Consider the following 26,185-nt stretch of genomic DNA (forward strand, 5'->3'; position numbering starts at 1 on the left):
CGTTCTGTTTACGTGACAAACCTTACTAATTGTCTCTCGGTTGGCGGGTTTAATGACACTTATATTTACACGATCTAACCCAAACAACCTATATTATGGATGGTGATGCATTGCTCAATATATTAAGTGGTAAATTCGTGTAAGTGCAATTCAAATGTGTTAAGCATTGCGATCGAGATTACAAACGAATGTATTTACAACTGCCTTTTCGTGTTTAGTCTGTTGCCGTTCAATAGGTTCAACATCGAGAGACAACATGCAATAGTTTCCAGTATGCCTGGCTCAGCACGGGAATCCCTGCATGTGCCCGGTTCTTCTTCCTCGTCCTCCTCGTTGCCACAGCGCCGCCTGTGGCACTGCACTGACGTCACTGCCCGGCATGTCCCTGACGTCACTGCCCGGTATGTCCCATGCAGCAGCAGCAGCGGTAGCAGCAGCAGCATCACATACAGCTTACACTACGTCGACCACCACCCATCACCACCATCATCATCAGAAACACCAACATCGTTATCATGGGGCGTCTGGCTCGGTTCAGAATGTCTCCTCCATAAGGCGACCATAGCGCTTCATGTCAAATAAAGGATAACAACCCCCATTGCATTGTCAGGCTTGACGTGCTACGCGTACAGTATATACAATATAGACTGCACTGCGACTCAGGCAACACACACAAAATACACGGACAGCTCGTTGCGAAGATTAAATCGCATTTGTTGTAGTCGCTATTATCGTTGAATCGCGCACAGAGGCTTTCTCAACGCCACTGCAAGGCCGTGAGTATTCGCCGTCACATTGCCACAACAACAATTATTATTATTATCACTGTGCTTATGTGCAATATATACCGCTATTGTACGTTGTAGGTAAACACACGGGCATCGCGATGTTGTTGTATCAGGGCGAGTCGTGTGGGTAAGTGATAGGCTCTAGTGAGGCGCTGTTACCGAGTGATGTTAATGGTGGTGGTGGAGCTTCTTCTGTGCCGCTGTGCGACTTGGCATGATGCATCACCACGGGGTCATTACATTGTTGGCATGCACTTTCTATGCGCCCCGCGTCTACGATGCCTACCCGCCTTCACAAACACGCATTTACCGTCGTGGTTGAAGTAGGCCCTTATCATCATCCAGCAGTGGAGTGACTAAAGGGGATGTACTGTACGTGTGTATGTCTTTGCAAGTAGTTTATACATTGTGTTGGCAACACTTGCTGAGTAGGTGTCAACAGTGTCGAAGCATCGTGTGTATGCAAGATGATCTGTGTCAACGTCCTATTTGTCCACATTGAGTGTCTGTGAAATGACATCACAGTATGGCTTTATGTCAATATTGTGTCAACAACATTGTTTGTGTTGGCTTAAATCGTGTCTGCATGAATATTTAGAGTACTGTAAGTCCTAATGTCGACATTATGCTGTCAGCATTATATGTGTTTGTTCATGTTGTGTCTTCATGTGTGAAATATTGTCTGTGCACAATTATGTATTGGTGTTAATATTTATGCCAACATTGTGTTTGTATCTGTGCTAGTACAGTACAGTATTGTGTCTAGCGACATTGTGTGCCTGCATAACTTATGTATATGTTAATTGTGGGTCATCAGAATTGTCTGGTAATAATCTGTCAACATTTTGTAACTACATAATTGTGTATTTATGTTAAAACTGTATATTTGTCAGCATTGTACGTGTTTAATACTGTCTGTAGTATTGTATGTGTGTCAGCATTGTGCTCCCCAATATAGATATGCATCTTAATGTCTGTGTCTGTGTCATTTTCCACGTCAGCATTGTCTCTGAAACGTGTCTGGAGCGCTGTCAGTCAGTGTCGACATTGTGTGTGTGTCTAGCATTGTTTTAATTGTTTACAATGATTGTTAACATTGCTTACAATGCTATTTCGAGTGTTGTGTTAACCTTGCCTATAACACGAGGTAGGTGAATGTTACTCTATCCAGCGTCTTGAGATGTCAACGACAATCCAAAGTTGTGTGCTTAGCTCAGTAATTCTGTAAACGAACACGGGGAAATCCATCGCGACAGAGAAATTTGTGTAAGCCATGAAACAAATATATTTAACCAACGCGCAAAGATACGCATTGCAGGTACAACAGCTCTCCTCCGCCTTATCCAGGCCGGCAGCTCAAAAATAACTGAACGTGTGGGTATGTTTGCGTGTTTATTCATAATAAAGGTTGTTGGGTTTAGTTTGTTGTCATTCCCCCGCACCTCCGATTAACATGGTTTGCCTACGTACGGTGCAAACGAAGTTCAACATACAGTATATACGTTTGCTGTTGAAACCACCAACAGAGTTGAGAAAAGGTGGCCACCCCACGGTTTATTTGGCATAGCTCATTGCCTGCCCACAGCTCCTCATCTGTGCACACTTGTGTATGTCCCCAATCCATGCCTGCCGTATGTTTATAACAGGGAAACATGATTATCTTAAAAATTGATTACCGGTTCATGGTTATATTACTCAGCTAACAAAAAAGGTTGGGGGGGGGGGGGTGTTTCACCTCTCTTCCCATGTGTGCCACTGGTCGGGAGGTGTAATGGGCAGGGCCCGTGACATCATCCAGCAACACTGGCCCACGTGACGGGGGGCCTGCCTTGCACGGGGCTACTGCCATCAGGAGGCAACATGTGGTGGCCGAGTAATCTACCACAAAAAGAGTCGTCGAATATAATGTTGCATCGATTAATTAGCGTCATTGTCCCACCTCGAGTGTGATCCATAATCCATGTGTTGAATGTTCCAGTACACTTTCTCGTGTATAGGCACATTTCTATCGTGTCTAGCAAATGTGTGTACACATACATATTTTCAGAATGTGTATTTTGTGTTGTCAGCATGTGTACGTGTTTGTCCACTGACTGGCGATTATGTTATAATAACATAATCGGTTATGCTAATGCAAGTTATGGACATAGTCCAGAACCCTTAAAGCTCTTACACTTTTAATGAAGATATAATGACTGAAGATTATAAAACAAAGCCACCTTGCTTCAAGAAGGTTGTAAACCTATACAGAGAAACCAGACAGGCATTGCATTGTTGTAAGACTGCGATTAAACAATTCAGAATGACGGCAGTGTGCGTGAACCTATTACTGTAGTTAGAAACTACGACATAAGCACTTAAATAACCTTTTTGCAGATCAGGCCTGTTAACAATGAAAGTTCGCAGAGACAAAAGCATTCTACAATGCTTTGATTTAATAGCAGGTAAAAACAATCACATGATGACAACACTAAACCACCACCATCTCATTATCGTAACTTACCACCAATCTTGGCAGCTGCTTTACTTTCTGTATGCAAAGTTTTAGGCAAGAGTTAAATTTACTTGAAAAAATTTATTTAATTTTGGGAAATGTATGATTACTATTATCAGATCCAATATGACTGGTGAAGATCCAAAATAATGATACTGTATTCCAATACTGCACTTACAATGGATAATGTACTGGATAATATATTTTTTATTGTATTCGCCAGAATCATAATGGGGTTTAAAAAATCTCTGATAAACCAGCAAGCCTGATCCTGTTGATTCGACTCAGATGGTCAAAACCGGCAGTCTTGCGATACCACAATCCATCTTCCTCTTGCAGTTGAGCATATCACGTCACTTCCTCTCAGCAGTGGTTGCCCTATTGTTCGTGTAATCTTTATTCGGCTGACATTCTGTAACCAGTCTTTAATTTCAGTTTGTTTCCAGATCCCTATGTTCCTCCTCGTGTCTCACTGTGACCCCAAGCATGCATCTCTCCAGATGGTTTTGCATACTTTTTTGATTTTCTTACATTTTTTGACAGTGTACATGGGACTGATGCATAATACATTATATTAGGTACTATGCACTGATTGAAAACTTTCCTCAGAACCATCATTAGTTATACTGCAGTTAAATTAACTTATGCCTTCTCATTTTATGTACTTTCATGATAACTTACTCAACTTACTGATACCCAATCCCGATATACGTACTGTGCTACTTTGCCATAACATATTCGAGATTTATTTTACTATAGCACATGCCCCAACAGTCCATGAAGATTTGTGTGTGTGTTGTGTGCATGGCTCCAGTCTGTTGGGAAAAATGGAGCATCTGTGTTCTGTAATATACGTGGTTGTGAACTACGTCATCAGCTCCAGTGCATTAATTATATCTAACCAAAATAAATAATTTCAAATATAAGACATAATTAATGAGACTATCCCTTCAAAATGTAACGTCGGAGAGTGCTGCTGTGATGAATTGATATGAGATTTCTTTCAGATTCTGAATTAATCAGTTAACATCGCAGGATGTGCATATAAATACCCTGACTGCTGGGAGTCACGTTGTGATGCCAAGAAAGGTGACTCATTTCCAAGCGTGTCATCAGCATGAGACCCAGCATTTTGGTTGTCATGGATTCCCAAAAGTCTCATCAGCACAACTATAATATGCTCACCTTTTTTTCTGTGCTATACTTCACCAGAGTATCATGTTACCTCTGCCGTGAACTCAAAGTAATTTTCCAATTTCTTTCCCTATGACCGTTTATTTTTAAAAAAGTGATTATCTAAATCAGCCTTCTTTTTTCCTAGGTTGGCCATGTCGCAATTGTACTTTTCATCATCTTGAAATGCAGTTGCATTTAAACACTTTATCATCCCAAATGATATCTCATTGGAAATCTTGCGCACAGTGGCGAATTCTTGATTATCTGCTCTTCCCGCTAATTTTTTACGTTATCCGCCAGGCAGGTGACCTTTGAGCGGCGAGCCGCTTTGTGGGCGCTTGTGTAGCTCTATCAACGCGCCATGGCAGACGACACCGGCCCAGATGCCAACCTGGGCGCCTTCTCGCCGGTTGACTACATGAGCATCACGAGTTTCCCGCGGCTTCCGGAGGATGACGCCGCCTCCAGTGACACGGGTGGCGTGCGGGCACGACGCAAGCAGGATGACGCCCTCGATGACCCCGACTCCAACGGTGGGCCAGGAGCAGGGCACCTTGTTTTGGCAGGAAGGGCAGAGGAAGAGAATCGAGTGATTGAGTCGGCAGAAAATCATCATCATCATCATCCTCGTCCTTATTGGCCACTGTCCACTTGACGAAGGCCTTTGCATATTGTTGACATCTCTTACTGCCCAATGCTGCTGCCATTTCCTTACACTTGCACAATAAGGGCAGCAAATAAAAATACATACTTTGTAACAGAAGCTCAGTGTAACATATCGCTACCATCAACACATCCGAGTTTCAAGGGCTTTCAGACCAAAGTGTAATGCCTCTATCAACAACCGCTGTGTTACTCTTCGTAAGTGTGTGATAGCAACCGTGAAGCATCTCTGTGTGATTGCTAAGTTACAAAGAACACGTTTTGCACTCTAAAATCAAAGGGACTTCAAGTTATTGCAATAAATGTAAGTTACTGAAATTACAATTCTCCCTGCACACGACTTGCCAAGGCAGAGTAATCTACAGTAGATCACGGTCGAGTTTGATCGTCGTTATGCTACAAGGCATTTTGCTGCAGCTTGCAGAAATGTTGCCAAGGCATCAATCACACACCGTGCTGGTACAGCACGAGCCGCAGCATTATTCAATACATCTATAATTTCTTGATGCGCGCAGAGTAATTCATTTAATTTCCTGGTGTCTTTAATCATGTGAACCTTGTTCTTGCATACATTCCACGTACATAGCAAAAAAGACACAAACCAATATTTTCTATAGACAGCGTTCTAATTAAAATCCTCCACGACGGTTGGAAACAGTGATGGCGCAGGTCATTGGGAGAGTGTGCTTTATCTGTTATGATTAACACCCAGCTCCATCAGATCTGCTAGCCCAGCATGTAGGCTTATTACATCAAAAGCTTCAATGTGTTCTTGGTTTGTATCGCAATGTTTTCTGGCATGATGTCCAACATTCTCTCCACGTGCTGGGAGCTTCTTTATTTCAATTTAATTTCCTGAAGTGGCTCCCAGGACATGGAGAAAAACGTCAAACCAAACAACAATTAGTACAACCCAAAAATACATCGGAGAACTGTAATGCACAACCATAAAACCCACCCGGTAGTCATCATAATCAGCCATGATCAATCCACTGCTGGATGAAGGCTTCCCAAAGCCAATGCTACTTATCACGATCCTGATATGTAATAATCTACGTTCTATTTCCTGGCGGTTAGTAATTATTGTTGAACTCTGACCATCATCCCCCTTCTAGCCATGACATGTCCTGCCTAAGCTTACTTATTATTCTTAACGGTTTGAATTATGTCATTGATTTTAGTATGTTCTCAAATCTATGTATTCCTCTTTATTTCATAGTGTAATTCCAAGCACGTCATCTCTCGAAGCTTTGGACATATTTCAGTTTTGGTTCTGTTTTTTTCATTAACGTCCATGTCACCGGCGAGCTGCTTTTATCATGGCAGGGTAGCTCGCCGTGGAATTTTTTGTTAACCATCTCACAACACGTGCACTTCCAATGCACTTCCGACAGACCCCGAGAACTTCCTCAAAACTGCACGGCTGCAGCGACTGCCCTCGTCTTCCTCGGAGCCTGACAGCCAGGAGTCGTCCCCGCTGCGCCTCACCAAGAAGGACCCCTTCTCGCAGGAGTGCGCGTGCCGCCGCGACGGCCTCACCGTCATCATCACCGCCTGTCTCACCTTCGCCACCGGCGTCACCATCGCGCTCATCATACAGATTTACCTCGGCGAGCCTCAGGTGGGTGACACTGTGACAGGGAGGGTAGGCCCACGGTCCTGCGATAATGGAACAGGATGATTTTAAAGTGTGGTGGTCACATGAGTACATGTTTTCAAAGTTTTAATTTAAGCTGAAATCTAAGCTTTTACTCAGGTCTTCCTTGCAAAAAACGAATTTTGGTCTCAATAGGTTCTTGTACATCTACCTACACAGACCTTTTGTTATTCTGCTGCTGGATTAGAGTCTCTGCATGCCATCCACGCGAGTTGTAGGGTAATGTGACTATGCTTCACCATGCACGGTTGGTTACGAATGGGGCGAAAGAAGTTCACCCATACATAATCGTGAGAGCATAGTCGTGGGAAAAGCACAGAGCATACCATTTTGCTTGCACAATACTTACAAACATCATGTTCATAACCATTCACAAAAATATACACATACTGGTAATTTAATTACTTCTGCATTTGTCATTAAAACCTTTGCTTAAAAAACAAACTCACTTTTGTTATCGCTAATGGGGGTCGCTCTTGGAGAGGAGTCCTCGGTCTCAGTGGGCTCTGAAGCGCTCAGAAACAGAAAGCCGAGGGCGGCGCTATGTAGCGTCTCCTGTTGAAACTCGCGCCCTGTGCACCTGCCGTAGGTGTACTACAACGGCACGGTGGTGTCCGACGTGCGGCTGTGCTCGGACATTGGCACCGACATTCTGCACAAGCGGGGCTCCTCTGTCGACGCGGCAGTCGCCACGGCGCTGTGCGCGGGCATCGTGCACCCGCACTCGTCCGGGCTAGGCGGGTGAGTCATCGCCTCCCGGTGAAGCAGTCGGCCACACAAGTTTTGAACCAGGTTTCCCTTGGGAATGAGACTCTTTGGTTCCATATGTTCTTACCTGGTTGTAAATAAGAGTTAAATGTCTGTCTGAATTTGGCAATTGCTTATTTGTTTTATTTGTATTTTATCTCACAAGGCAACATAGTACGGCTGACATTATAAAAATAGAAAATACATTATGACTGAATCAATAACATACATGCATGAGTCTTCTTGAAAATAGCCAGCCTTTGGATTCTGGGAAAATAGTAAGATCGAAAGCTTTAAGAATATAGGCACAGTCTCGCACTATAGCAAATCACTCAATTGGAATATACATAAGCTTAATAATAAAACATTCAATCGCCTTCTTAAATAAAGGGATGAGACTCACTGCACGACACCATTGTAAATTAACTCAAATTAGAAAATGGCAGCGCTAACATATCGACACGAATAGGGGCAACTATCAGGTAACCTGTATTAAATTTCCATATATTGCAATACTTAGTGGTTTTCCACTGTGTACAATAGAGGTATAAACTGTAATGGATAAAAAGGCAGTGCCTGATTTAATTGCATGCATTCCTCCCTTCAATTTAATTTAGTTTGTGCTATCCATAATGCAGATACAGAAATCCTACACTTGTAAAACAGGTTCAGTGGTAATTGTATATCCTCGGTTTTCCTAACTGTAGCCTAGAAATTCTGAAACAGAAACCTGTGATGATAAGTGGCAAAACATGACATAAATTGTCTGTGATGTTTAGGGACGATGCTGCAGTAGGCTGTCTATATTTATCTAATACACAGCAACATAATGAATTTGAAGAGGTGCATATGTTCAGGTCTGTAGAAATGTTTTTTATGAAAAGAACCAAAATGTGATTTATTGTGAGTGTGATGTACCTCTTACCGCAACGGCCATGAATTATTTAGAAGGAGAGAATACCGCTGATTATCTCTCTGCCTATTAATGTATAGCATGCCACCAGTTTTTTTAGCTTTAGCAGTTGTATTGTACGCATATATGTCTACATATCAGAGCAAATACCTTGGACGTTTGACCATTTAAAATATTCAATTGTTTGTATGACACATGTCAACAAACACTCTTGAAAGATGTTTAAGTGACTCTTAAATAAAGTGAGCTTAGGCAGGACACATCCCTAGTAGGGGTTGTGGCCAATGGACTGGCATGGAGAAAATGCACCAATGAGGACAACCACGGTAAAGATGATGAGATCAGCTTATTTGTAGCAGCAGTGACTTGGTCATGACTGACTATAGTTTTCCATACAAATTCACATTTAATGCATCTAAACCCTGATTTCAAAAGCCTCAATATACAACACTTACTCTATAGTTCATAATATAAAAGGGGAATTTATGAATGTGTGTCTGTTCGAAATGTTTAGCGTACTTCCCAATATGCAACAAACTTGAAATGTGGCATGTGGCTTGGTTTCCAGACTGTACACAATGCAAAAAGTATAAAAATAGACTTTTGTATTTTGGGGGGTGGGGGGGCGCAATAATGGATATAATATATTGCACGGCAAGTGAGCGGTGACGTCACATTTGTGATGTGCGGCAGCGTTACGCAGTGTGCCTGCTGATGTAACGCCCCCCCCCCCAACCCTCCGCGTAGGCCGTGAATCCCGCACAAATGCGCAGCACAGCTGTCTCGATTTTCTAAGTCAACGCGACTATTTTCAGCTCGCTCTTAAATATAAAGCAGAAGATTCATCTGTTTGTGTGAAGCAGCAAAAACTCTCTGACGTCATGAAATTTGCACAGCTTGCGCTGTCTGTAATTTCTAAGGGAACGCGACTGTTTTCAGCTCGCCACGTCATTCCCTTCCCGAGTTTCCTGAATCGACCTTACGTAGAAGTGGGTTAAGGTTGAATTTCCTTCAGTGAAAAACATCCGATTTAGTTAAATTGATTTGTTTCGGCTTTTATCTTTCTTGCAAGCATCAATCTTTTTTTCAGGGGTTTTCAGTGAAATATAAGTGAATATGAAATTAATCCAAGACAAGAATCGAAGTCCCGGGCGAAGTCGGGTAGTAAAGCTAGTAGTTCATAAAGTAATGCTGCCCATCCCTTCTGAACAAGGAGCAATGCATGCCCTAAAGCTGGCCGAGTGGCTGAGCAAGTTTAACAGGCTCTTTGGAAATATTTTACGTATGGATAGCATCTCTTAACCCCTGACCCCACACTCCTGGCCACAAAGTAAGTTGGAGGCACTCACCTGTGGAACCTCTGTGGAATGTTTGAAATGCAGTTAATTTCTATTTTCCACTCTGCTCTGCTGGCCTACCTGCTTGCTGTAACCTGTGCAAAGCACACATTTTACACAGATGTACACTTACAGCCCTTTTGACAATCCACTGCTGGATGAGAGCCTCCCCAGGCCTTGTGGTTATTGGGAATTATTTGACAATACTTCATCACGCTCGTCAGTTCAGGTCGGTGAAGGTCCAGAGTATAGAAGTACAGTACAACTGTGGATTTTTCTGCGCACTCTCCTCCGCTGCGCACCTTGTAACCCCCAATAGACTATAACATCTGTCACGCATGGTGATAACGCATGCAGGCACTATGTAAGCTCACATTTGCATAGCTTCTGACATCTATGAGCTAAGCTACAAATCTTGACTTCAAGCTTTTGTGACTGGGGGAATTCATACTCTTTGGGTCTTTCGGTAAAGTCACATAGATAGAAAAATAATAAAAATCATGACGTTTCGATCGCAACACAAGCAATCTGCTGAGGCAGGAGAAATATTACTCCTGCCTCAGCAGTTCTCTGGCTGTATTTTTTCACCCAAAGGCGATTGCTTGTGTTACGATCGAAATGTCGTGATTTTTATTATTTTTCTATCTACGTGACTTTACCGAAAGACCCCCAAAAAATCTGCTGAGGCAGGAGAAATATTACTCCTGCCTCAGCAGTTCTCTGGCTGTATTTTTTCACCCAAAGGCGATTGCTTGTGTTGCGATCGAAATGTCGTGATTTTTTTTATTTTTTTATCTACGTGACTTTACCGAAAGACCCAAAGATAGCGAAGGTACATTCTGTGATTTGGTCACAGACATTGTACTTCTTCACCGAGTCTTTCTCTTCAGGTGTATTTGTTTAACCAATCCTCGGACGGGCAAAAGGCTAGTGTACAAGAGTGACCCGAGTCACCATTGTTGTCTCCTAACATAGACACGTGAGAACTCTGTAACAGTGCCGATGGGGATGTAGCAGTGCATTAGTCGCTTGTTACAATGGTACATGGTTCCAGAGCCACGGCTGCCCTGGTTAACACTGCGGGTGTATTAACCGTACAAATACACACCATCTGTTTCAGAGTGAACAATGAGGTTTCCGGACATGACACGTGAAACAGAGTAGGCCAAGTGCAACAACATCATAGTCCACATTTTGCCAGCTGTGAAAATTTACCTGCAAATTATTGAACCTTAGCAGGATTCTCCTGAAAAGACTCAGGCTTTCATGGGTAGATACAGGCTATACATAAATAACAATAAATGAATGAAGTGCTGCTCTCTGAACTGCTGCTATGCATGTCTCAGAAGCTATATAGGTGTCCTGTGGTGTTTGTTACAGGGGAGGAGTTATGTTGGTGCACAACATCAAGGAGAACACGACACGAGCCATTGATTTCTGGGCTGTGGCTCCGGCTGAGGACCTCTTATTTAACAACCTGAACGCTAACCTTACTGTAAGTTTAGCAGTGATGACCACGCTGTTTTGTAACCGAACCTCCGATTAGCACGATTGTCAACGTACGGTGCGAAAGAACTTCAGCATACATGCAAACGATCTGATATGTTATAAGGTTGTACGATATGTTGTTTGGCACGATGTCAGATGTTTGGTTCCACATGTTGGGAGCTTCATCAGTTCCTGAACTTAAGTTCCTGAAGAAGCTCCCAGCACATGGCTTGAAGCATCGGGCATTATGCCGAATACCAGGCGGTACAACCTGAACATTTGATTAAGTTATAATACAGCACGATGGAGAAAACATGCGCAGAAGAGCAAACTTGTTCTGAGCTATTAACTAAATTCTTCATCAGCCATGATCTGTCCACCGCTTGATGATTGCCTCCCCAAGCTGTCAACAGTCTCACCCTCTCACGGTGCAACAGTTAATTTACCACCTGCACACAATTCCATTCATGCTTTAAATACATTTGTATAATTCTGAAGATATAATGAATAATTTAATACACTGTTTAAAACGCATTAAAATACCATTGTTTTTCAAAAGAACAATGTTTGGGAGGCATACATTATTGTAGATACAAAAGTACTTGTACCTTAAATAATAATTTTTATGATATTAATATGTATGTACAGTTATAATAATTAGCAGAATAGTGCATTAGTAATGGAATTGGTATTTTTCCGTGCTTGAAATCATTCATAGAGAGATCAAGAACCCTGTTTAATTCCAATATGCTCAGTGGCTTCATCAATCAGCTCAAATGTGCTTTCCATTGTCCTGCAGGCGGGACTGAGTGTTGGCGTGCCGGGAATGATTAAAGGCCTGTACCAGGCTCATCAGCTGTACGGCAGGTATTCATCCTTCCCATGTATGGTGGTGTGTTTACGTAAACGTTGCTAGCTCCTGTTGCTGACCCGATTGTTCCAGTTGGCTGGGTCCATGCTTTGAAGTTTCTTCTTGCACAAGGAAATTGATAAATAACATACGGTACATCAGAGCTGGAACCGATGAGATCCTGGGTTCAAATACAAGCAGATACCTGTGGCCACTAGATTTTCAATTGTGGCATTTTGATGGTCTCAGCCCATTCGCCAATGACTGCAGAAAAAAACGCATGATTTTAAATTTGACACATTACATTTGGTTCTGCCTTAAGCTTTGCTAAATTTCATTTCTGAAAATTAAGATGACGGTTTGACTCATGCAAAGAACATTATACTCGGAGGCAGGGCCAGTGGTAATATGCTGCTCACTACTGTTTGGAACAGGCCACTTGAAGGGATCTCTTAAGTAGTTCTGCAATATCCACTTCGGTGGGCTGTTCTTTGATACAGGGTGAGGTGCCCTGCTTTTTCGAGCATGACACGACACGACAGCATCACCGGGATGAGACAAAAAGTATGCTGTAAATGTGAAACTCACTGACCACGTGGTACACAGCAACCAGTGCAATTATTTAACAACGATGGCCAACGGCATCGTGCGTTGTACGAATACACTAAAAGCAATTATGAAGCTTTGATGAGTGTCCTGGGAACGGTTGGCTGCCTGCGTTTTCAGAATGCCGTGGGGCGAGGTGGTGGCGGCCGCTGCTCGTGTCGCCAAGGACGGCTTCAACGTCACCACGGAGCTCGGTACGGTCGTCACCTCCTTGAACATAGGGGTTTTGTGATCGGTGTGCCGTGGGATTTCTCTTGTCGCCGCATCCAATTTACGTTCACAAATAGCGGATTATATTTTTCAGTGGAAAGGCGAGCTGAATTACTTTCTGGACAAAAACGTAACGTTGCCAAAATGTAATGTGCATTTTGGAATGAAATAAAACTGTTGCAGTTAACTGGTAATTGGAATGTGTACTACACAGCCAATTTTGTTATCATGTAGGTGTCATCTATTTCATGTGTGAACATAGTTTCCCAGCAGGAAAGGGAAACTTTGAAGTTCAAAATAGAACTGGGCAAGATAGTTGTGTAGATGTAATCAGGAAGAGGAGGTTTCAATGGTGGAGTATACGTGCAAAGAAAGCGGAGTGGCAGGCAGAGAGGTAGACGACCGAAGGGAAGAGCTCAAGCCAGATGGTGGGATAGCGTCAGACTGGAGCTTGGAGGTCGTGTGCCGAATGCTACAGATACGGAATCAAGTAGACAAGTTGCAATGGTGCGGTGTGCTGCGTAAGTGACAACAGTCGTGATGACCTCTTGAACTGAACGGTGATTGCCATTAGCAGGCCTGAAGAGTGGTGGGGTGGGTGGGTGGTAAGGGAGGTACAACTGTCGTGGAGTTCCCAAGCCTAGGGGGAAGCCTCAAAATGTTGAGGTTATTATTTTCAGCCACATATTTCGTTTATGTAAAATATTTTGATCGAGGCTCTGTCCCAAATAAAACATTGCGATGACGTGTGTTTTGTAAATGCTGTAACAGTGGGTTGGAAAAAGTTGCTCCCTTTGACAACTGTGGTGATACGGGATGGTAAGAGATTCGAGCCCCCAAGCCAACTTAATGTACCGGGACCTCCAAATTTATTTCAACGGGGTCTGGTTATTAGCAGCTTTAAGAGTAGCATTGGACACGCTGGCAGTAGACGGCTCACGAGCGTTGCCCTTGTGGTGGTGCTTCTACAGCGTCGGCCGTGGGCCACCTGCTCAGCGGAAACCTCTCGGCGAGCTTGCGTGGCGTGTTTGCGCCGGGCGGCCAGGGCGTCCTGGCCGGGGACCCCATGAAGCGGCTGGACTTGGCGAACGTGCTGGATGCCATCGCGCTACACGGCCCCGACGCGGTCTATCAGAGTAATCTGACCCTCGAGCTCATCGCGCAGGTGCTGGGAGACTCCTTATTATCTGCAATTAAATATATGTTATAGACATGATGGGTTTGGTTTGTTTTTGCAAAAAGTACGTATAACGAATGTTCATACGTATGTGTGTGTGTGTCCGTGCGGATGGGAAGGTGGCTGCAAATGGAGGAGTGCTTAGTGCCGAAGACTTCAGCAACTACTCTGTCCTGGTGCAAAACCCACTGGAAACCACCTATCAGGGTAATGCAGTCTAAATTGCTTTCTAAATACGACATGAGGCTTTTGCTCAGTAGTGGATTGATCATGGACGAGGATGATGATTAATACATTGGTAGTCTTTGGGTAATATAGTATACTAGTTTTTTTGCCCGTCCAAGGACGGGTGTATATTGCAGTAAATCTGAAATATTTACTAGAAAAATTGTTCAGCTCATGATTATTAATGAGGGGGGGGTTGCCCCCATGTGAAGTGACGTGACCCGTTAATGGTTATTGTGAAGGGGTGCGGCATGTGGAGTGTGCGACCTTCTTGTGCGCGAGTGTAAATTTCCACACGGGCATGAATATTAATGAAGGGGGGGGGCCTCTTTTGCAGTGACGTCACGTACTGATGTATTTATTTTTTACTGTCACTTTCTGTAAAGAAACGTCATATTTGAAGCAACTTTGTGTAATAAATTATTTAATTTAGCTTAATCTTCCTCTGTTAGTGTAAAAATCCACCCACTCATGAATATTAATGAGGGGGGGTTGGCCTCATGTGGAGTGACGTCACAAGGGGGGGTGGGCCTCATGTGTAGTGACGTCACGTGCGGGAGTGGGCCTCATGTGGAGTGACGTCACACGCGGGACACACATTCTTGGCTTATAGTAGTATAATTAGTTTGGTGTTGTGTAGTCAAGTGAAAGCCCTTTGAGACTCAGGTCTCTTTTTCCAGGGATACCTATATATTTAAGCATGCTCAATAAATTTAGCGCATGGTTGTAGGTAATATTACATTTCCATTTGTAGCTACGGTGCCGATGCACAGTGGCTTAATGTTGGGATCTATGTCATTGGATCTTGCCCTTCCAGACAGTAATCATTGTGTAACAATCCTCTGAACACTGCTTTGGTGGCAAGCACATTAACCCCGATGATAAACGTACAAAGTTTTCAACAGCATTATAGATTCTTGCAGTGTATCCATATGGTACACAAACCAGACTCGGGAGGTCAGCGTATGCATGTATAAACGCTGTATTTTGTTGAATGTGGCAGGCCATCTCCTGCTCTCTGCTCCACCGCCCCATGCGGGGGCCTCCCTGCTTCTCGCCCTCGGCATCATGGAGGGATATAATCTGAGCACGCACGATGATGGCAACCTCACCTACCACTGGCTGACCGAGGCAAGACACCAGTCACCAAAGTGCCAAAACCACAGTTCTAAATCATGCTTGAGGGTGCACGGAAGGTTGTTGTAACATGGGTAGAGGCAATGGAAGGCTATTTCAACAGCGTCTTGGCTGATATTTGTCTTCAAGTTCTATCGGTAAGCACACTTTCACATAGCCTCGTATAATTGTTCTTGCCCGAAAATAACTTGTGTTAAAAATAAATCTCCCCAAGTGCTTTTGGCGTCATGTTACAAATCATAATCTCAAGAGAGCATATTGCCCTGTGACAGAACAGCCTGTGGAAGCAGTGTTTCAGAGGACTTTTGAAAAAGTCATCCGCAGGGCCTTTTTATCAGCTACACAGCAAGGTGGTGCACTTTCTCACAAGTTCTTTATGGTATCAAGTGCAAACCCAATTTTATATGGTGAGGTTTTTTGTGCATCAGTGACTGAGCTGAGGCCATGAGCTCCCTTGCACATGAGAACCCGGTTTTATATTAATTTATATTTATAGAGCGCCTTCGATCAGGGAGCTTAACATAAAAAAAAAAATCTGTGCAAACAAAGAATTTAGATGGCAGGGGTGTGCAAGGGATGAGGAATGGGTGACCGTGATAGAGGGTGCGTAGGGGTTAGGAAAGGGTTTGGGAGGAGAGGGAAGAAATGGATGGGTGGCGGGAGGGAAGAGGAAGGGAATGGAAAAGAGGTTTTAATCAAGCGGCTAAAAATCACATTTCAGCCCAGCCTCTAAGCAATAATTGCCCTTTGTTCAAGCAGCCCATGACTGTTACGTACTACCTACTTCATGAATACAAGGAATAACAATTTTGCAGAAACTTGGATTCAACAATGCTTTCTAACACGGTGTATTTCATTAGCATGAGCGATGTGACTTTCTGAGCCTCACAATGAGATGCCGTCACAAAGTGCATGGCGTGTGACGTCGCAAGATGGCATTGACAGCCTCTCCTAAAACTAATGTAATAACAACAATGCTTTCAAATTTATTTTGAAAGCGGCGTTAATAATAATATGCATTAACGCATACGTGCCATTAAATTTGAGCTGTGTGGGTTCCCTGTGGCTGTGCAGGCCCTCAAGTTTTCCTTCATCCAGGGCAGCACTCTCGGGGACCCTACTGTGGATGCTTCTGTAGCCGAACGCATGCAAAATATACTGAGGTTAGTGCGCTTGAAATATACTCTTGCACTGCAAATCCACGCATTCACGTGACAGTGAATAACAGCAGAGAATGCACGCCGTTTGTTGTACAAAAACTGATGTCCTGTAATGGTGGATTTGTCATCGTTGTCATCTTCAGCAGCTATGCTATATCCACTCCTGGATGAAGATCTCCCAATGCCATCAATTCCTCATGAGTTACCTTTCATCTCACTCCTACACTGAGTTAATCTCTTTATTTCATCTCCGTGGTGGTCTCCTCTTGGGCGTTTTCCCTTCTTTTGCTGCCATTCCATCACCAGTCTTGTCCATTGGTGATCATCCCGTCTTCTGGTTTGTCCTGCCCAAGCCCACTTACTGTTCTTAAAAATCAGCATATCTTCTTGGCATATGTTCTCTTATCTAATTCCCTGTTGAATCTCTCATGAGTTTCTATACGTAACAGGTTTGTTCAATTTGCTTTCTCATTTGTCATGTTTCCAATCCATGTGTAATAGCTGATAATATTCACCGAATTATAAATATGTTTTTAAAATAATTTGCATTGAAACGTCTTTCTTTTCACAAAAAATATCCGTACATAAGATTTCGTGCTCATCAGCTTTTGTGCCTCCCAGCAGCATCCATTTGAGCAGACAAACCCTGGTCCTGTTTTGACCTTAAGAGTGCCATGAGCAGAGTCAAGCCTGTTAAACATATTCTCCTTGGTTGCCAGATATTATATTCAAGAACCTTTAATCAGAGCCATCCATCAGCATGGGGCTTGTTAAGCACAAAGCAGTACATTTGTAAAGTCGCACCAATGGATTTCACACACTGTTGGCAAGCTAGTTCGTCAAAAATATAAGTCGAACGAACCAGCCATTCATGGGTCGTTTAAGCTCATTTACACCGTTGAGAAAAAAAAAAAAACACACCCTAGGTTTCAGTAAATACGGAGAAGCTGCTCGAGGCAATAATGCTCGTTGAATAATTTGTCTCGTTTTCAGCAAGCTGGAGGCAGGTCGCATCAGGGAGCTGATTAACGACACGTGGACGTTACCCGCCGACAGCTACGGAGCGAGGCAGCTCATTGACTCTTACGGCGACGCCAGCTCCGTGCTCGTCATGGGGCCCGACGACCTCATCGTGGCCATGACCAGGCGAGTGGCGGCCTGCGCTCCGCTCGCCACGCGCATTTAGCCCTGAGAATGGCGCCGTCGAGTTGGGAGTATCCAGTTGGGAATGTTCGTGCCGAGACACACCGGACTGGTTTGGCAACCGCCGGGTTCCTAACCACGCGTGCATGCGCAGTTGCCGGCGGCAGCCCTGCTGCAACGTGTGCACGCACTTGGAGTGAGCCGGTTGTGGCTCCTGTAGCCACCCACCTCTGATTCCTGTCAGTCAGGATGAATTATAATTGTTTAGGTGGCAATCAAGAGCATATGTACATACTGTTGGATTTATATTGACTATTCTTCACCCAGCTGGTCAGTGTGGGTTTGGTGAAGGCAGGGAGCATTTACGTTGCAGCGTAATACCGCTTAGCTTCTGAGATCTGAAGAGAGCGTGTGCATTCCGTGTGATTTTGTCATGGGCAAAAATCACCGAGAGATGTAGATCCTCATGGCCCGTTTAGCTTGAGAGCTCCCTCAAGTGTCCTAGCAGCACGGTCAAGCGTTACAGCAAATGTTCATGTGTTTTCCCCAGTGTCTTTTAAATTAATGCTCATTGGTATGGCTTTTGTAAATGCGCAGGATGTCTTCACTGTCAATACAGGCTTATTAACTGTGGCTTCTTAACTGTCAATACAGTTAAGAAGCCACAAAGGTGCTTGCTCACTGAAAATACAAACGGTGGAAAATGTAGCGGTTATTTCGCTCGGCATAGAATAGAGCTGGCGAGGTGGCTTGGGGGTAGAGCAAGTGGCCCACAGTTTTAAGGTTCTGAGTTAAAATCCAGGTTGGGGGTTAACTTGGCCCATCATTCCTCCCGGATCGTTCAAATGAGTACTACTACTATTGTAGGGCAGTCAACAGGAGTTGTCCTATGGATTCATGAAGTTTATGATGACCTTAAATAGTTAAAAGAACATCTCACAGAGGATCGACCCCCTGCCAACATTCTAATTTTTATGAATGTCCTCTTTTGCTTTATGTTGAGCTGCCCCACATTTTCCCCTGGCACTCCGGGAGGTTGATTACCCAACTCCTTGTGTGCTGAAGAACGTGGAAACGAGAGCTCGCAAGGACCACTTGTCCGATCGGGCTCAATAATTTCGGGCGGCACCTATTTTTTGTTCAAGAGCACGCAGAAAGCACTTTACACCATTCTCGTATTTCAGGCAGCCATCCTGGGTAGAGAAACCGGCGTGAGGCTTTGTAACCCCCCCCCCCCCTCTACTTTTTCTTACCATCTGCAGTGAGGGTGCTGGCCCATTTTGGGGTCCTAAGAATTGTTGTTAGTTGCATTCCCCCTCACGATTGATAAACTTGCGAGATGGAGATGTGGCGGGATGAGAATGATGTGGACAAAAGATCGTGCTGGAGTTATTTGAGAGAACTGAGATATAGACCAAGGTGGGTATGAGATACATTTGCCCTTTTTTATCTATTATATCTATTTGTATTCGAGCTGATAGGTTCACCCATAATTTGTATGATTCCAAGGCTCCTTGAGCTGCTTGGACCGCTAGCGCCACCGCTGACCATCTGCCACGCTGGCCGGCTGTGTGTGTACGTGTGTGGGTCGGCTCGGCCTCATATGAGTACCTGGTGCAATGTGTAAACATGGCCACATGGCCACCTACCGCCTCATGTGTCATACCGGCCTTAATAGGTGCTCGCAAACAGCACTTACCCCAAAAGTCTGCAAGTCTATTCAGGGTTGATTTGAAGCTTTCGTGTCTGCAGTAATCCATACTCTTTGGTTCTTTCGGTAAAGTCACGTAGATTGAAAATTATTTATTAAAAATTAATTTTCTTTCTACATGACTTCACCGAAAGAACCAAAGAGTATCTATTTGGGGTATATATGTCTTTGTGTGTGCGATTGCAGTTCTCTGAGCGGCGCGTTTGGCAGCCGTGTCATGACGCCCTCTGGCATCCTGCTAAACAGCGCCATGCTCGACTTCACTGACCCCAGCCAAAGCCCCAACCCCACAGCCGGCCAGGTACAGCACCAACCAACCAACCCCTTTTGTGTTGCAACAGAAACGGCTGAGTGGAGCACCGCAAGTAGCCATGGCGACTATACAGTGCTGGGCAAACAGAGCTAATAATTGCAGAACGTAAACACTTGAAAGACAAACCCACTTCACCAAATATTTCACGTTTTTAAATAAAAGGTTTGCTCTCGTAGCCTAGCAAATAAAGCACTACATTTAACAGTTTTTGTTGTTTGAATATCCATCCAGCTCCCATGACGGTGGAGCAACATGGCTTTTAGGGCACGGTGTTGGCAGCTCTGGTGGTGATATCCCTCGACCGGTCTCAGCTGGTTGGCATCAGCTGGTTGGGGTTTAGTACCTTCCAGTCTTCTCTGCGTGCATTTTTATTCTAGTACCCGCTTTGGTGCCTATTTGGATGGTTTTTGGATAGGTTGCTGGGTATATTGATTTGCCTAAAGAACTGCAGTTTTCTTAATTTAATAGTGACTTTACCAAAAGAACCAAGAATATGGCTAGAAGCTGTTCCTTGTGTTCTGATTGGGTAATGCTTGTGTTCTGTAAATGTTTCTCATTACATATACTGTCCATGTGATTCAAAGTAGGTTTCCCAAGAATTTCATGAAAAAAGGTTCTTTTTTTAATCTTATGCTGTCAAGAGTTCAATGTTTCACATCCATACAAAACACCAATTGCACCAATGCTTGTAGGAATTTAACCTTTGTTCATCTATTATTTATAACGTCCATTTACGTATACTGCCCTTTGTTGAGGTGGCACGGGTCGGTGTCTCTTGCAGGCCAACGTCATGGGACCAGGCCGGCGGCCGATCACCTGGGCCCTTCCCACCATCGCACGGCCCCTGCGCGGTCTCTGCGGCACCTACCTGTCGCTGGGCGGCTCCAAGGGGCCTGCAGATACCAGCAGTCTTGCACAGGCATGCGCACGTTTAGAGCAGGGGTGGCCTATCTTCCTGACCCCACGAGCCCACGCACCTGACACACACATGGTGGTCACCTGACACAGCCGGTTTTCTCGCGCTGGTTTGTGGTGACATTTTCTAATTAGAAATCTGCGGGAGCAGGGGCGAGGGCACCCAAGGCCACTGCTCTTTCCACGGATTTTTCCCGCTTCAAATAAAGTTACATTGGAAAGTTAGGCATGAACTGCATGTTTATCGAGCCGCACTTGAACGGCCTGTCCAGTCATGCTTGCAAGCTCTGGTTTGGCTAACCCTGTCCTAGAGCATTGTAGCAAACTCCTGATTTCCTGTGAGAAGCATCAACAAAAGCCAAAGATGTGAATAAGTTTATGCACCACTAGCTTTACTACCCGACTTTGCCCGAGACTTGGATTCTTGTCTTGGATTACTACACGGCCCACGCGGAGGGTGGGGGGGGGGGGATGCGTGACGTCAGCAGGCACACTGCGTGACGCTGCCGCATGCGGGTGACATCACAGATGTGACGTCACCGCTCACTTGCCGTGCAATATATCCATTATTGCGCCCCCCCCCCCCCAAAATACAAAAGTCTATTTTTATACTTTTTGCATTGTGTACAGTCTGGAAGCTACCCACATGCCAAATTTCAAGTTTGTTGCATGTTGGGAAGTATGATAAACATTTCGAACAGACACACATTCACAAATTTCCCTTTTATATATATAGATGACAGCATAATAAAAACTGGATATCTGTTTAAATTAGGCTTATTTTAAGTGGATTGGCAATGGGTTGGGAATTATATTTTTGCATCTAAATGCATCCGTGGCATTTTATGTATAAAAAATTGTGGAAAATTGAGCATTGGGGCATTTGTCATCTCTATAGGAAATGACAAATTAACATGCTCTATCCATAGGACAACCACTGTTGACTTCCAATATTAGCAATCAAAAAGGCAAAGCGATACACATTGTAAGTGGCACCTCCGATTAGCGCGGTTGGCGACGTACGGTGTGAAAGAAGTTTAACATACAATAAGCAAGGGGATACATGTTAAGATTATATTACCCCGTTTTGGTTAAGTATTTTGATCTGGTGAATGATGTTTTACAGATTATCATAGACCTCTTCTCATTCCGGAGAAATGTAACCGACAGCGTGCTGCTGGCGCGGCTGCATCCAGAGCCCAACTTGTGGCGTGTGCTGGTGGAGGGTGAGTTACACATGCACATTTTGTTAAAACAGTTAAATCAAGCAGAAAAAAATGCATATGCATGGTTTCTGTAAGGCTTTCCAACATGCATTTACCCTCAGTAGTATATAATCAGTGATATCGAACAACATCGCGACATGACATCATGGAGAGGTGAGGTGCTCACATGACGTGCGACGTCATCGGATTGGCTGACGAAGCCAATACATTTAGTGCTGGTTTTAATCGCATATTTTTGGGCAACGCTTTGGTGATTTGGTTTTTTTACTGTAGGATAAATTCCTAAAAGCAAGCACAACTTTAATGCAGTTTTAGCTTTTATATTGGATAATTTTTACATGAGTTATTGTGAAAATCATGTTACCATCATGCAAACTTAAAGAAAAAAAACAAACCAACAAAAACAGCATTTCATATCGTAGACACATTTCAGCTAATCGGTGAACTGAGTAAATCTTTTCTTGTAAACGTATAAGCCAATTATAATTGTTGGTCATTCTCAGTGCACTGCAGACTAAAACGTTGATTGACACCTTAGTCCGAGCTTTCACTCACTTATTAATTTTTCCTCTTCATCATCTTGCTTTGGTGGGTCATCCTAGACATCACGCTCAATGATTTTCTTCCACTTAAGTCTTCACTGACAAAAAATACTTATGTTTTCACTACCAATTTCGTGAACAAAATTAACACATCAGGGTGGCTAGCAGCAACCGCAGCAGCAATAGCAGCTTCTTCTTCTCCTGCTTCCTGCAGATGGCTTCCCAGAGGCGGAGGCGAGCTTCCTGCGAAGTCGTGGCCACAATGTGGTGAGGAGCGGGGGATCCCTGGGCGTCACGCACGTCGTCCGACGCCTCAACGACAACATCCGGGGCGTGGAGGACCCTCGCGCGGGACGAGCGCTGCCTTGAGCCCGGCATGGCACGGGTCTCCCCCCGCTCCTTCCTCCTCTCTCGCCACCAACCTTCCCTCCACCTCTTATGCCCAAAATCCTTGTAAACATAGCTTCAGTTTTACGATAATTGTTTTATTATATATTTGTGGGTATAACGAGCTGCTTTCTTACATGAGAAATGAACTCAGTTTTTGATCCTTTTAAACAATTTCATATTTCACCCCTATTTTTATTGCATGAGCAATTCCACCATTCCCCAGGGACTAGTACACGTAGGAATCCTTCATCCGGGAATGGTTTCATTTATCCTTGATTTTTAAGCACGGTGTGTCGTCATAGTTGATAAGATTTTTTTTGGTGGGTTCTTATAAAGTCAATATGTAATTTGCGCCCTGTCAACCCGTTTTAGTATTCATGCCTGCTTTGAAAGATCGAGGCATTTAAAATTAATCTTGCCCTGCTCCACACAGCCTTTCCTAGAAGCCGGTCAGACCCATTACAAGTGTATTAGCTACTTATGCTGGTTAAGGATGGTATGAACGTAATACTATTGTCCAGTGTGTTCTCTTCTTAAAACAGGTGATGTGACAGACAATACGGACCCCTGTGGAGCAGTCTCGTACACAACAGATGAATCGGACTAACTCAGCCAATGTATTAAATAGCATATGACTTTCTTAATTAGCTCAAGTGAGGTGAGCCAATGAAGGTTCATGCTACGTTATATTCGTGTATATCCGAGCTGATACTGGCCACAGGTGCAAGGTGGAATTTAAAGTCCGGTAAGAGGTCACTTGACTGGACCATAGAATTCTAAGAACAGTTTGGCCTGCTCAGGGAGGAGAAAGGAACTGCAAATTTAGCGGTGCCTTTCAAAAACTTCAGATTAGCATGACCATATTTGCTTTCTGGAGATCATCATTCACCCCGATTGTTTAAAAATTGTTTACTAATGTTAAATCCCTCCATGTGAATGTTTGCAAAAAAAAACCCTATATTCATCACTTCAGACTTTGGTAGTTGTTTAAAGATATAATTTAGCCATTTTCTCTAGCCTGATGGGATGACCCAACAGGCTTCATGTACTTGTGGTTGTAGTAACTCGTTTATTGGAAGTCGCAGGCTCGGCTCCCTGTCCAGTCAGTTATTCGGGCTGCCTGCTGCTGCTGTCCGCAATAGAAGAGTTGGGCTTAAACGGTGGCTCACCACACACTGGTGGGGAGTAGCTGCATGCTTAAATGTTTAGGGCTTAAAAAATTGACACTGCTTTAGTCGCCAAATGAACCTGTGGATTTCACAACTTTCCAACTTTATCTGTTGCCAATTCAAAGTGTGTTTAATAGTTGACAGTGGTTGGCCTGCGAGAAATCATTGGCTGTTGGGACAACTTTCTGTAAAATCCTGGTTTTGTTAGATATTAAACAATCATCAGCTCTTAACATTTATCAACTAGATTGACATTTTTCACATCCTAATTGCAATCCAAATTATTTATTAACTGCTTGCAAATATATATTTTTTATGAATCAGTCATGTCTTAAAAAGCATTAGATGTACGATACTTCATATTTTACAGGTGATTGGCTATAAGAGTGTTGTGTTCCTTATGGCAGTTGTAGAAATCGAAATGCAGTGTATGAATAGAAACCACCAAATGCTTGATGCTTTAGGGTATTTATAGCTGAAATGTTTTGCACATTGTGCCCACTGCTGCTAAAGTGGCTTGAGTTTGTTGCTTTTCGCACTGAAGAGAAATACACCTGTACCGTTGCTATTAGTGATTTGCATTTACAGGTGGCATTACGTGTGATGCATTAAATCTTGGGCACTACAACTAAAGTGTGGTACTTTGAGTTGCAGAAATATTTATTTTATTATGGCCATTCCATTGCATATGTTAATTTTGAAATAGTTTAAAACGTGCAAAGAGTACTGGGATACAGTTGACTATTGCGTGCAATTGGCTTTCTAAAAAAAAATATTCCAGCATTAACGTCTTAGTCGTGTTGTAATGTGTTCTTTACAATGCACAGTTGCATCCATGAACAGAGGGATAGGTCTAGCACACTCCGTTGTGCTATACAGCAGGTGTGCAAAGGTTGCAAAGTGCAGGAGTGTAAATGGGGAAATTGGACAGAATGGTGCATCCACTTGTCCTTTTTCTGCTGGCACATCTGAGCCGAGCTGGGCCGAGCCAGGCATCGCGGGTCATTGTTCCCACTTCAGAAGCCGAGCTGTGCCACTCGCATCACAATGTGTGACGCAGTGACTACATACCGGAACGTCATTGTCGTGGGTTCGATTGAGGTGCACACAACTTGGAGGCAACACTATTAACGCATAACCAACGGGAACGTTATAGATAGGGTGATGACCACCGTTCCTAATCTCACTAACACTCGCGGAGGGAATACTACATAACGTGACCAGGGCAGGTTAACGGGCTGCCTGGTCACGAAGGTCGGAGCCTGGAGGAGCGTTGATGGCATCTTCATCCCGGGGTCGAACAGCCCCTCTTCTGTTCACACCCCGCTTATAACTCCTGTGGCATGGCCGGCTCTGCCCCAGGCCACGGCCCCCTTCTCGATCCTTCGGGAAGGTCCGGGCCCCCAACTACGTGACCCCCCCCCCCCAAGCTCCCCCTTGGGGCCCTCGCCCCCCTTTATCCAGTCACGTGTCCTGTTGGGATCACGCAGTGTCACGGCCTGACACGACCCCCATGACACCCGCCCACAGTGCCCATATCAAGCTAACAGTAGTGACGTCATATGTCCCTACGCTCGTACAGTAGAGACCTATGTCACTCCGTACTTACCGACTGATGCCATATGCATTGAATGCGTCATTAACCCTGGCCCTGCTTGGCAATCAGGAAGATCTGATGTTTTGTGAGGCTAGTATTACTATGGTTTGGTTCCGGCAAATTGCCAGCGGGGAAACCACCCGTAACGTGACAGCCCTGTGCTGGCTCAAGATGTGCCTGTGGGTAATGGAGTATTGGGGAACAGACGGGGAGTTTAACGGCGCCACTGAACTGGGCCTCCCTGGAGCCCGGCATGACGTGGCTGGAGCACGGCCTCCCAACAAAGCATGAAGCAGCGCAGAGCCATTGGACTGCCACACCCTCCCGTGGTGGCTTGTCGGGAAAATGCGCAGTCCACCTCTTCAGCTCTGTATGCTTAATTGCCGTTAGTGAATGAGCATGGTACATTTTTTTTGCTGTGTTTTAAACAGCATGGCATCTGACCCTGTATCTCACTTGGCAACGTGTCGTTTCACTGGTGTGTGTGCTATTGCTATGCCAGGTAAAACAAACTGAAGTAAAAAAAAATAAAGTATTAAAAACACTCGGTG

General features: G+C 44.2%; 1 protein-coding gene across 3 annotated transcripts; it reads left to right on the forward strand.

The window, feature by feature from the left end:
• Positions 1–253: 253 nt before the first annotated feature.
• Positions 254–26,178, forward strand: GGT7 (gamma-glutamyltransferase 7). 3 transcript variants are annotated; one of them, XM_032961838.2, is made up of 16 exons: positions 254–401; positions 4,759–4,991; positions 6,516–6,742; positions 7,368–7,519; positions 11,156–11,270; positions 12,063–12,130; positions 12,840–12,913; positions 13,901–14,094; positions 14,226–14,313; positions 15,335–15,462; positions 16,543–16,631; positions 17,622–17,774; positions 19,669–19,783; positions 20,577–20,714; positions 21,837–21,936; positions 22,693–26,178. In XM_032961838.2, exons 2-16 carry the CDS (start codon positions 4,820–4,822, stop codon positions 22,845–22,847), a joined length of 1,968 nt encoding a protein of 655 aa, XP_032817729.1. In that variant the 5' UTR covers positions 254–401; positions 4,759–4,819; the 3' UTR covers positions 22,848–26,178. The 3 variants fall into 3 exon arrangements, with proteins under 3 accessions (XP_032817729.1, XP_032817726.1, XP_032817728.1); XM_032961835.2 differs by lacking the exon at positions 254–401 and adding an exon at positions 408–776; XM_032961837.2 differs by lacking the exon at positions 254–401 and adding an exon at positions 408–776 and having other exon boundaries at positions 4,763–4,991.
• The last annotated feature ends 7 nt before the right edge of the window (positions 26,179–26,185 follow it).

The sequence above is a fragment of the Petromyzon marinus genome, chromosome 27 (genome assembly GCF_048934315.1).
Source record: "Petromyzon marinus isolate PM22_M1 ecotype Great Lakes invasive population chromosome 27, UKy_Petmar_22M1.pri1.0, whole genome shotgun sequence".
Taxonomy (NCBI): domain Eukaryota; kingdom Metazoa; phylum Chordata; class Hyperoartia; order Petromyzontiformes; family Petromyzontidae; genus Petromyzon; species Petromyzon marinus.